Source organism: Dunckerocampus dactyliophorus, chromosome 19 (assembly GCF_027744805.1).
Source record: "Dunckerocampus dactyliophorus isolate RoL2022-P2 chromosome 19, RoL_Ddac_1.1, whole genome shotgun sequence".
Classification (NCBI taxonomy): domain Eukaryota; kingdom Metazoa; phylum Chordata; class Actinopteri; order Syngnathiformes; family Syngnathidae; genus Dunckerocampus; species Dunckerocampus dactyliophorus.
The window spans coordinates 9,719,435-9,731,287 of record NC_072837.1 but is presented as its reverse complement, the minus strand read 5'-3'; the positions used below and the strand labels follow the sequence as shown (position 1 = coordinate 9,731,287).

General features: G+C 39.5%; 2 protein-coding genes across 5 annotated transcripts in view; one reads left to right on the top strand and one right to left on the bottom strand.

Moving 5' to 3' along the window:
* Nucleotides 1–726: 726 nt before the first annotated feature.
* On the top strand, nucleotides 727–7,203 carry fbxo16 (F-box protein 16). The gene is made up of 8 exons (XM_054761992.1): nucleotides 727–813; nucleotides 1,012–1,047; nucleotides 1,109–1,315; nucleotides 2,630–2,812; nucleotides 2,877–3,112; nucleotides 4,282–4,390; nucleotides 5,811–6,030; nucleotides 6,859–7,203. The coding sequence occupies exons 1-8, from the start codon at nucleotides 730–732 to the stop codon at nucleotides 6,921–6,923; spliced, it is 1,140 nt and encodes a 379-aa protein (XP_054617967.1). The 5' UTR covers nucleotides 727–729; the 3' UTR covers nucleotides 6,924–7,203.
* fam49a (family with sequence similarity 49 member A) overlaps nucleotides 7,099–11,853 on the bottom strand; it is a 31,216-nt gene continuing 26,461 nt past the window's right edge. For all 4 annotated transcript variants that reach the window (XM_054761990.1, XM_054761988.1, XM_054761991.1 and 1 more), the window contains 5 exons: nucleotides 11,590–11,706; nucleotides 11,373–11,452; nucleotides 9,438–9,564; nucleotides 9,296–9,366; nucleotides 7,099–8,496 (listed from right to left, as the gene is read on the bottom strand). In XM_054761990.1, coding sequence (XP_054617965.1) covers nucleotides 8,433–8,496; nucleotides 9,296–9,366; nucleotides 9,438–9,564; nucleotides 11,373–11,452; nucleotides 11,590–11,706 — 459 coding nt within the window. In that variant the 3' untranslated portion in view covers nucleotides 7,099–8,432. The remainder of the gene's footprint in view (nucleotides 8,497–9,295; nucleotides 9,367–9,437; nucleotides 9,565–11,372; nucleotides 11,453–11,589; nucleotides 11,707–11,853) is intronic.

Genomic DNA, 11,853 nt, shown 5'->3' with positions numbered 1-11,853 from the left:
GAGTGCGGTAGTTGCTTCCTTTTTGCGCTACTTTGGTCTGATAACTTGACAACAGCGTCTCTTTTCTTCACAGCAGGTTTCCTTCTGCGCGATACCGCCCATCCAAACGCGAGCACGTTGTCAGCGTTCTGAATGGAAAATGTCCCTAAGAAGACAAGTTTAAGTTTAAAAAGTGAGCTGTAATCATGGCGATTAATTCGATGCATGATTAATTACATTAACGCTTTTATCTTTTCAATTAACAATTTATGCAAATACAAACCTGCACAGTTGTATTATCGCATTAGGCTATAAAACACATTTGTTTTGCACCATCAGGGCTTCTGCAGCTGCAGAGTCAGACCTGCTGCACAACATTTGTCATCATTAGTGCACAGTGCACACGCCCCACTGTGGTTTGCTTTACAGCACCCCCTGTGTGTGTGACACGCAAAGCACAATCACTATTACTATGGCAACGAGTAAACTATGCACAGGAGACGAGTTAGGTGGATGTACACTAGAGCAGCAGAGTGTTTGGGTGTTGGATTTATTTCCACCGGGCTCCTAAGAGGAACTGATGGTAAGTGTTTATGTGTATATGAGAGCACAAGGTAGTTATGCGGTGTTATTTTTCATTTCTGGGACAATAGCAAATGCAAATAAAAATGACCACAAAACAGGAGAAATGCCTGACAGGGTGCATGCATTGTTAGATTGTAAGTGCAGTGTTTACACTGTCACAGAAAGATGCCACATGCAGCAAGTGGTGTTGGAATGCAGACCAAACTGAGCACCTGGACGCCCCTGAACCACTCTCCTTCCAACAGCAAGGTGAGAACAGCGACACATTCAACACAAAAACACCTTATTGCAAGACTTGGTGACAAAAAGGTGGAAAAAAAATTGGGATCCTTTACAGAGTTTTATGGAAATGGATTTTGTAGCGTCAAAATGAATATAGAGGAGCTTTTCAGGGGTAAACTAGATGAAATCATCAAGCGTTTACCCTCATTGTCATTCTGTCTGCAGCTTTTTGAAGAGAGACGGAGCCTCCTGGCAAAGTGGGTACGTTCAAAAGCACTATTGTGCTCCAATTCTTTCTTCTTTTCTTTCATGTGCTCATCAGTTTGACAGGTGGTCTGACAGCCAGAGGAGGCTGGTGCTGCAAGACTTTATCATGGGATGTTCTCAGGAGCAGCTCAGATTCGTGAGCCTGAGTGTGAGCAGACAGCTCCCCCTGCTGGCTGCCGACTTCACCTGCCTGCTGCCAAGAACCACCTGCCTCTACATCTTCTCCTTTCTGGACCCACGCAGCCTCTGTCGCTGTGCCCAGGTTGCAACCATATCCAGTATCACACATGCATACAGGAAGTAGACATTACTGTGATGCCGCACATTATCCATCCGATACTGACACAGATACTTTGTCATTTTTTATTTTTTTTATTTATTTTTTTGACAATAAAGTCAAACCTCGGGTTTCATAAAAAGAATTCTCGTAAATTTCACCTTCTTTTTTAGTGCAATATTGCAGGTAACAAACAAGCCCTGCAATGTACCGTTCTGCGAAATCGAGTGCTCAAACAAAGCACCCCCCGCATTGCTGACTCACCATCCGTGAATGTTTTTATTGAGTGAGACTGCTGAATAACTCTCCATGGGGCCAAAGGTGGTGCTATTAAAAAACAACTATTGAATTCAATCTCACCAGGATGTACGGCAAGTCTGCATAAACAATAAGTGCATTTATAATAATCTCACATTGTTTTCTACATGTAAAACTAATTATTCTTCATAAAATGTATTTAATTGATTTTTGGGGCTATGGAACAAATTAATTGGATTGACATTATGTTCTACAGAAAATTTGCCTTTGTTTTCATAAGTTTCAGTTTTCGTCTGAGGTTCCATTGTATAAATTAGGGCTGCACAAAAAAAAGGAAAATAAATCGCGATCTCGATTCACAGTAAAATGCAGCCTAATCTATAAATAGCGACAATTCGATTTTTTTTTTTTTTTTTACTGAACACACACTGCTGTTTTATACAACGACTACATTGTTGTTAGCATGACCGACTTGATGGATTATTTAAGTCTTTCTATTCATTTTTTCATTTAAAAAGCCCCTGTCCTCCCAAGGAAGGACATGAAGAACAGCGGAAAAAACAATTGGAAGTTTCTTTAAGAACAAAACTGTCAGGAGTATCATAATAATCATGATAATGAGATTTTGAAAGCACATAGCTGTGAACAAAAAATCATCCCAGAGAACCGCACTCTCAATTTTAAACAACAAAATCACAATTCACATTTTTTGCAAAACATCAAGCAGCCCTAATACTGTATAAATACAAAACAGACAACGTAGCACTATCAACAAAATAATACAATTATTCCCTTTTATTACATACAATTGTTGGAGAAAAATAAAGTAAATAGTGCAAAAATAATTAAACAATAGCAAAAACTACTATTGGCACCCATTCAAATTGTTATAACAATATATAAATGTAACAATATCAACAAAAACCCCCACAGATATTCGTGAAAATAAGCATAAAAGATCGATACTATCAATATTTGGATCAACACAGATGATAGAATCGACAGTATGTGAAAATGAATGCCTTTGTCGTTTGTGGACAGGTGAGCTGGCACTGGAAAAGCATTGTAGAACTGGACCGGTTGTGGATGCCCAAGTGTCTGAGGCTAGGCTGGTGTATCAGCTTCTCCCCCACAGTGTTTGAACAGGGTGTGTGGAAGAGACACTACATCCAGACTGTGCAGGAGATGCTGCTCGTCCCAATAAAAAAGGTCTGGATGAGGCAAGTCACTCCGAATAAGATCAGTGTTCCGAGTTCATAATCAAAATGAACCGAATATCCACTTGCAGCAGGCGGTGGTTCCAGATGCAGCACCCATTAGCAAATATGAGGACATGTCAGCTCTCAGTGAGGGGCGGGCAACAGCCACAACCCAGGAAGGTGGCAGAGTGTCCAGGAGCAGATTAAAAACGAATCATCCACCTGTGCCTCCACCTTGGAGAGACTCAGACCGATGCCCCAAGGACACGGTGCGCTTCAACTACCTGGACAACTCGGACCCCATCAGGCAAGCCATTGCAGCGGAAGACATCCACCAGCTTTCCCTTATGCTTCATGATCATCTTTGCCAAGTCCACCAATGATGATGAGTCACAATATTTATGTCATCATGAATGTTAAAATGTGATATCAAAAGAGACAGCAATACGATACAGCGCCATAGCGATACCCCATCCCCCAGAGGCAGTATAAATGTCTCTCAACCTGTCTGTAACCCTAACCCTAACTCTATAACTGTCGCTAACCCTAAAACTGTCCCCAGCTCTAGTCCCCAACCTGAAACCCCTAACCCTAAAACTGTATGGTAACCCTTGCCCTAAGCCTAACCTAAAGCTGTCCCTAATCCTCGCCCCAACCCTGTTCTTGAGGTAGTATAATTGTTCCCAAACCTAACCCTAAAACTGTCCCAAACCCAACTCACAACTCCGTCTAGACATAGTATAACTGTCTCTAACCTGAGTCCCCAAACTGTTTATAACCCTAACCCTAGTCCCCAACCCTTACCCTGAAACAGTCTGGAACCCGAACACTAAGCCTAACCCTGCAACTGTCCCTAACCTAACCCCAACCCCATTCTTGAGGTCGGTTAACTGTCTGTAACCCTAGTCCGCAATCCTAACCGTAAAACAGTCTGTAACTCTAAGCCTAACCTTAAAACTGTCCCTAACCCTCGCAACAACCCTGCTCTTGAGGTAATATACTGTAATTGTCCCTATCCTTAACCCTAACCCTCTCTATAAACCTAACTCTAAGCCTAACCCTACAACTAAACCCAACCTTGTTCTTAAGGTCGTATAACCGTCTGTAACCGCAGCCCCAATCCTAAAACTGTAACTCTAAGCCTAACCCTAAAACTGTCTCTAACCCTAGCACCAACCACGTCCTTGAGGTAGTCTAATTGTCGCTAACCCTAACCTTAGCCCCGCTTCTTTAGGTAGTGTAACTGTTTGTAACCCTAATCCTAGTCCCCAACCCTAATCCTGAAACAGCCTGTAACCTTAACCCTAAACCTAACCCTATTATAACCCTATTATAACTGTCCCTAACCCTAACTCCTAAATTGCAGCCTTTTTATTGGTCCTCTCTACTGTAATAAATAAATAAATTATTAATGACATAGACACGTTTTGTGTGAGAGAGTATGGAAATAAAGAGCTGACACTGTCTGATTAATCTGCTGTGTTCCCGCAGGCCAATGAAGAGCAGAGCAACCACCTGTAGCAGTAAAACTGACAAGGGAGACGACGGGAGACAGAAGACGCTGTCTGACACCAACTACAAACTACGCAAAGCTAAATCTCTGGTAAACTAGCCTTCATTTATCATTCTCTAACTATGAACCCCACTGTGACATTGTTGACGTCATGCATTATGGAGCAGCTCTTTACACAAAGGTGCATGCTAATGATGACAGCATCACAGTGGGAGCTGACAAGGGGGGGGATACAAATTAGGGAGAAGCAAGACAGAGGTGACAAGGACACCGAAGCATGAATATATTCTGGTTTTGGTATAGGTTTCATCCATTGCGCTTGCCTGGTAATTTTCAATATAGTATTATCCAAATATTTAAATACCATATGCCAGGGGTGTCCATACTTTTTCCACAGAAGGCACCATACTGAAAAAGGAAAGGACGCAAGGGCCACTTTGATATTTTGTAAAGCAACACATGTAGTTATGCTAAAAAGTTCAAGAAAAAAACTGCATCTCAAGCCTATTATTAATATGAACTGCCGTCTTTGCTCTTTTTTCTCCCCCATTAAAAAAAAAATGTTCCATATATTTCAACTGTCTTCTTAAATGATCTTTGTAAATGTTCTTTTCGTAATATTATGACTTTATTTCCATAATGTTGTAACTTTTTCCCCAACCTAATTCCCCACAAATTACAACCTTATTTTGTTTGTTTCTCATAGTACGACTTAAAAAAAATATGTATATATATATATATTTTAAATATTTCAACACCATGACACTAAAAAGGCATTATTTTTCCTCATAAAATTACGAGTTTATTCTCATAAAATTATTTTTTTTTTCTGTTAGAATAAGACTTTTTTCTTAAATAATTTGACTGTATTTTTGTAAAATTACAGCTGTTTTTTCCATTACTCCTGATTGTTTTATTTTTTTAAATCTTGCAACTATTTAATCTTTTTTTTTGTAAATGTTAATAATTATTCCCATAATATTTTGACTTTATTTTTTCAACACAACTTTTTCCACAAACTAATTTTCCAAAAATGACATCTTTATTTATAATATTAATATTACGACTATTAAAAAATAAATTAAAAAATGTCTTTCATATGTCAACTCTATGCTGTAGAATGTCATTAGTGCTCAACTAAGACAAATCCTACATTAAGCTTTTTTTCTTCTGTTCTTTAGTGTCTTGAATGAGCAAACTAATAAGACTTTATTTGTTAGAAAAACCAAAAGGGAAAAAAAATCCCTTCATTTTAAAAAAAAACATTCATCAAGCAAAATTACGCGTCAGCATGGTCTTACAGCCGTACCACAAGAACAAACATGAACATAGGCAACTTTTCATACTTTAAATATTGGTATCGATCCATTACCAAGTAAACACAGGGAAGAGAAACACTGAAGGTAAACCATAGAACAGAACTCATCATGTTAGTATTGATGCCATACTGATACTACCCTTCCTCGATATTTGGATTGATCTGCTCCATTTCGTCCTTCATTCCATTTAGATGTTCCTCACTTCAAACTGCGACGCCCACCACCCTCCTCCTCGGCCCCATTGGGCGTCTCACAGCCAAGGCTACCCCGTCACCAAGGAGGCGGGTCAGAACCTGCTGGGGCTGGCTCAGTGGAATGCCGGGAAGCGTCCGGGCCCGGTGAGGATGGCGGTACCCAGGCTGAGTGTGGAGGCCCTCAGGGCATCCCAGCGTTCAAACCGGAGCGTTCCCAGTAAGTCGTCGTAACCCCTCCCCCTCCTCCTCTAGGGTTATATGATGTAAGCATGACGCAAGAAATAATTTAAAGGCAAATTTAAATAGTTAAAAGAAGTGTTCACTGTGTTGCAACAGCAATGATTGGATGTTCATTTAAACATACTTCTTCATGTGACCCCACAAACATCTTGGTTCAGATATTCTTAACCTTTTGACCCCAAATTGACCCCATATGCGGGGCATATGACGAGCAGATGTCAATAAGTCAACGAACTTGGCCTATCTTGAAGCTAATGTTAGCCACTTCAAGATATATTCCTCTACCGCTAAAATTCACTGGACATGAAGCCAAAACTATGCAAAAATTAACGTTTATGACTCTGAATCTTACCTTAACTTTGCAGTTTTCCGTGTATATCTTTGTTTCATATGAATGAAGTGCCGCTTTTTATGTTAATCCGTTGTTTGGGAAGTGAATTCCACCAGGAACAAAGATGCTTTGAAAAACAATAAAAAGTCGCAATTTTACGAGAACATACTCGTAATATTATGAGGGAATATAATGTCAGTTTAGTCATTCGTTTGATTTACAAGTTAAGTGTGCACTTACCTGAGGCTGTGTCTTAATTCGCGCACTTCCACTTAGCATTTTGAGCGCATAAGTGCGTGAACGTGATTGAGGCTGGTTTGCTGACTGTAATATCCGGGTACTTATGCACTTAAAATGTGTGTACAGTATGACGTTGGCCAATTGAAACACAGCTTTTGACTTGTGTTACTTGAGTAGAGAAGTGGTATGTTTAGTCATTTCAACCTTTATTGGCAACTGTGTTGTATTTCCAAGGTGCACCCCTGTTTGAATTTCATCCCTGGACTTCGCCGTTAACACTCACACAACACGTGGATTGACCAACACCGCCCCCCGCAGGACAACTACGGAATGACAGCTTCATTTATAAGGTGCAGAAGGCCAATTGCTGCAGTTCATGTGAAAGAAAATGCACTGTATAGCTGTTGGAATTAATACTTTTCTTAATACCAGCCAATAATCATGTTTATAGGTTAGAATGAAATATAAAATGTGTTTATATGTAAGAAATGTACCACCTTTATTATCCAATTCACACAACCCTTTCATTAAACAATACAAAGCAATTTATATAATCGGCCAGTCTGCAACTTCTTTAACAAAAACAAAGAAAATATCTTGCATTCATCACACGGGAGCACAACAGGGGAGTTTTATGTGAAATGTACATCTTATCTGTGTGTAATTTTTACTCATTGCATAGTACAACACATCCTGAAGTATGGCTCATGTGTACATATGATGACAAAAACGAATTTACAATGGAAATCTGTGTTAAGTCACAAATAATTTAGATTTACTGTAGTACAATACTTCTTTTATGGTGATTGTTTAAGGCTTGTCAAATGATATGCTCAGTTATGACTGCACTATGTGGAGAAAAAGAGGATTATTACAAAGCATGTCATCTTGTGATGCGATTGTCCAGTCCAGTTTGAGTCGCAACATAAGCGGAACGAGCAAACAATGTAATATGGAATATTGTGAATACTATAACATGCAGATCAACATGAAGTTGCACACAGCAGGCCAATTTCAAGAGTACAGTAGCTGAAAATGTGCGTTTTAAGGCAATAAAATGACATCAAGCAAAAGTTCACATAAAAAGAAAAAAATCTAGTTAATAATTTAAAAAAAACAAACTAATCCAACCCGCTCACACACTCAAACAAGGCATTTTTTTCCTCCTTTTAAAACTGGCAATGAATCAATATATTAACAAGAAAGAAGTCAGAAAAACAGCAGGAAAATTGTTAAAAAAAATATATCATGACACGTGGAATTTAAAACAACTTCTTTTCTAGCCTTAGGGGTGTTAGAAAATAGTGAAATTAATTTATTGTGTGGCGCGAGTGATTATAAATCCAATCAAGCACATTGGATGTGCACGCTCGTATTCACAGTGGAAAGACAACAACACAAACTGTAGAAAACAAGAACAAAAAACACCAAATTCCCTCACCTGCTTCCACTTTTCAGCCCTTTAACCTCATTCTGTGTGCACATATAATAGATAGCATGTCTTTTTGTGTGTGTGTGTGTGTGTGTGTGTGTGTGTGTGTGTGTGTGTACAAAAGGACGTTACACATTTGAATGATGATTTAAGGCTGGCAGAAATGTCTTGTTCTTTCTCAGCTGCTAACAGTTCTGTCTTCTTTTTTTGTTGCTTTAAGAAGCATGCACCTTTAACTTGTTGAGAGAACGACTATGCAAAGTGTTAACATGTCTTTTAAATAATGTAAACATATACATATTGTTTGAGGTCAGCGCAATGATCCTCTTCATATCTTTTTAGATTTAAACATCAACAAGGGGGGAAAAAAAAAGCATTACTGCAGCATCGTCCTGATGTTTTTCGGAGTGGACTCGTCGTTCAGGTGTTTTGTGGTGAATCTAAAGAGAAAAAGACGATGACAATGACATTTACCAAACTTCAGACCAAATGGAAGACTGCTTCGTCGCTGTTCAGTGTTTCCAATACGTTCATTTATACATTTGGATTACTAATACGCCACAGATGGATTTAAAAGTCAAAGTAATCAAACACAAGCCGTCCCGAAAAGCAAAGTATTCGAGTGGACATCCAGACATGCACGGCAACTTCACGAGTGCGGGTAGTGTGCATTACCACTGCCGTGAAAGGCGAGATGTGTAAGCGTGCAGAACAACTCAATTGCTTTGACTAGCAGAAGACCAGTGACCAGTGATGGAGCTAAGAAGACAAGAGCCTGGAGACACTCTTCCTTTCCCTTCCCGGTGAAATACATAAGCCAGGGGAGTTCAAAGTGCAACCTCGTGGCACATTCTAGAAATAAAATAACCCCAAAAAACACCAAAAAATGGGAAAATAGGGCAAATGGGCATTATGTAACGAGAAAAAGGTGAAATCTTGGTACCACTGACAACACAAAAATTTGTCTTTAAATATATGTATGACATTTTTTTTTAGATTGTTTACAAAATTAAATGCAACACATATTGCAAACCGTACATGGCATCTGTAAAGCTGACGTTCACTGTGGACTTTCACTGGTGCCTTACATGAACCGAAAAAGATATCTTAATGTAATGCTAATCTATATGAATATACATTATTATTTACCACAATGTATGCAAATGAAGGCCTGCCCCTCTCTGCAGTTGAGTAACGACATGCTTTAATGTCACTACAGAGACTTGACTTGTCACCTACTTGAGGGCGTTCAGCAGGCCTTCTACGTTGTCCGCCGGTTGGTCCTTCAGCACTTTTATGCAGCCCTTCATCTGAGGAGACAGCGATTGTATGCATGACATAGTAGTGGTGAGGTGAGTGTGCACGGTGGTGTGAAACTCACATCGATCTTGGAGGACTTGTTGAAGGCGCCGTTGGGGTGAACGTGGTCGTAGAGAATGATGACGCCGACCATGACCCTCATGCAAAATAGGACAGTGTCATCGCTGCTGAAACGACTTGAATACTCCCTAAACGCAGAAGAAGACATCTTGGTGTTACAATATTCCATCTTTAGAAACATGCTCAGTTTTAAATGACACTCATACTTGCTACTAGTGGCGTCATACTATTGAATAGAGGTGTCACAAGGTCTCCCGAGATCAAAACGTGACGATATTTCTCGTTTAGACAATGGCTATCTTGCGGGAGGAGACTGTGGCAATATGTGGCACCGTGACTGTGAATGAAAATACACGTAATATGGAAGGAGGCAGGATTGGAAGCGCACATTAAGTGCTTTACGCACACTACAAACCTTGCAATCCCACCTGCACTCGGCATCCGCAGCGTCACTCGCTTGCGACGTGTTACTGTTTTTTTGGTCAGTGTTCAACAGCTGCCGCTGTGTTAATGTCCAAGCAGAAGATGTAGTAATTCTATATTTGATCAAAATTACTTAAGATTTGTCAGATCAAAACACGGTTGCTACATATGACTTCTATCAAAACATGTGCTAGTAGAGTCTAATTCGGACCTACTTTGTGATTCCGCACTCTAAGCATCATGGGAACTGTAGTTCTTTTTTAGAGTAATCATAAAGCTAATCTACTGCAATCTGCAATTCATTTTACACGTCTTTATATAACTACACATCATTGTCAATGATTAGAAGGAGCAGCTCCAGCTGCCGACACTATTTTAAGTAATAATTTTTAGTTTTTGTTTCAATTTGTAGAAAAATGTTCAACAGTTGAAGGCATAATGCTTAGTCATGCATGCAAAGTTATAAACCATTTCAAAATGTACCTGCATTGTTTTGTGACTCAGTTAAATAAAGTATGTTCATCCAGTCCTATATTTTGTTAATGTATTTCTTCAAAGTAATGTTAAAATATCGTCTCGTTCTCATGAACGCAATGTCGTGTATCGTCACATCTCGTGAGCTGAGTGTACCGTGACACCCCTACTATTTAATGTTTGATAATATAATATCTACCGTAATGCATTGGACCCTGCGGCTTATTTATTATTTATGACTGATAAAATTACAGTTCCCATGATGCTTAGAGTGCAACTTCAGGGTGTAGTGACGTGTTTTGATCTGACAAATCTTAAGTAAGTTTGATCAAATGTAGAATTACTACAGCTTCTGCTTGGACCGCAGCAGATGTTGAACTCTGAGGAAAAAAAAAAAAACTTTTCACGTCTCATCATCCGAGCTAACAATGGGGAACATTGAGTGGAGGCAGGATTGCAAGGTTTTTGTCTGACAAATAATCCACAGTCATCAACGGGTTTCGAAAGGCTGTACTACTGCGTGATGAAAAAGACAGCTCAAGCTAAAGGGCTAATTTGCCTTGAGATGAAAGTAACACAGAGAGCGACAATGAAAGAGACACTGACAAAATGTGTGACGAAGGAAATATGAGGCTGTAGTGGTTTTACTTCCCAGGTGAATGATGATGACGTCGCCGAATGAATTTTCTGGGACGCTACTTTTTAACTAGCCATGTTACACGCACTGTTCGGCACTTTTTGCTAAAAAGCTTTTTTTTTTTTTTTTTTTTTTTTCAAAACTTTTAAAAAATCTGTGTACTAAATATCCTAAGTTACAACGTGGACACCTGCGGCTTACAGATCGGTGCGGTGGGTGCAGCTTACATACCGCACTCGATGCACTCTAGCCCGGAAATTATCTCCAACATATTCAAGGATTTCTATTCTCTGCTTCAAATTGTAAATATTTTTTTGTATGGTCACTTGAATAGAAAGTGGTTTAATGGTACTAACTGCAGGGGGAAAAAAAGTGCTGCAGTTATGAACAGAAAGAACTCACGGTGTCTCCAACATGACTTTACACACACTGGCCATGGTGCTCAGACAGTCTGTTGTGTTTTCCAGTGGAAGTGTCTTGTTCTGCGTAAGATACAACATAACAACATTAGAAAATATCACGTTCTGATCCAAGCAGGAAATATATGGGGCTAAAAAGCCCATTTCAAAAGTAAATGTCTGGATATTTTGTACATGTAGTAAAATGTAGCGGGTCGAACCTCAGTCACAAAGTTTGTGGTTGCGTTGCTGAGCGTTTTCAGCATGGGCGTGGCTTCAGCGTAAAACAGAGACATTCTGTTGGCCATCTCGTTATTGACTTCATTCTCAATATCCAGCTGCAGAAACACAACAAAACAAATCAGTCTTGATATCAGAATTAAACTGTACCACACACACACACACACACCCACACACCCACACACACACACACACACACACACACACACACACACACACGCTATATATTAATTATTAATAAGAAC

What these genes read in the sequence shown, in the direction of transcription:
- fbxo16 (XM_054761992.1), top strand. Translation starts at nt 730, where the DNA reads ATGCCACATGCAGCAAGTGGTGTTGGAATGCAGACCAAACTGAGCACC. An exon ending in AAAAGGTCTGGATGAGGCAA is followed by an intron (nt 2,813 to 2,876) that starts GTCACTCCGAAT and finishes ATCCACTTGCAG; the next exon opens with CAGGCGGTGGTTCCAGATGC. An exon ending in TACGCAAAGCTAAATCTCTG is followed by an intron (nt 4,391 to 5,810) that starts GTAAACTAGCCT and finishes CATTCCATTTAG; the next exon opens with ATGTTCCTCACTTCAAACTG.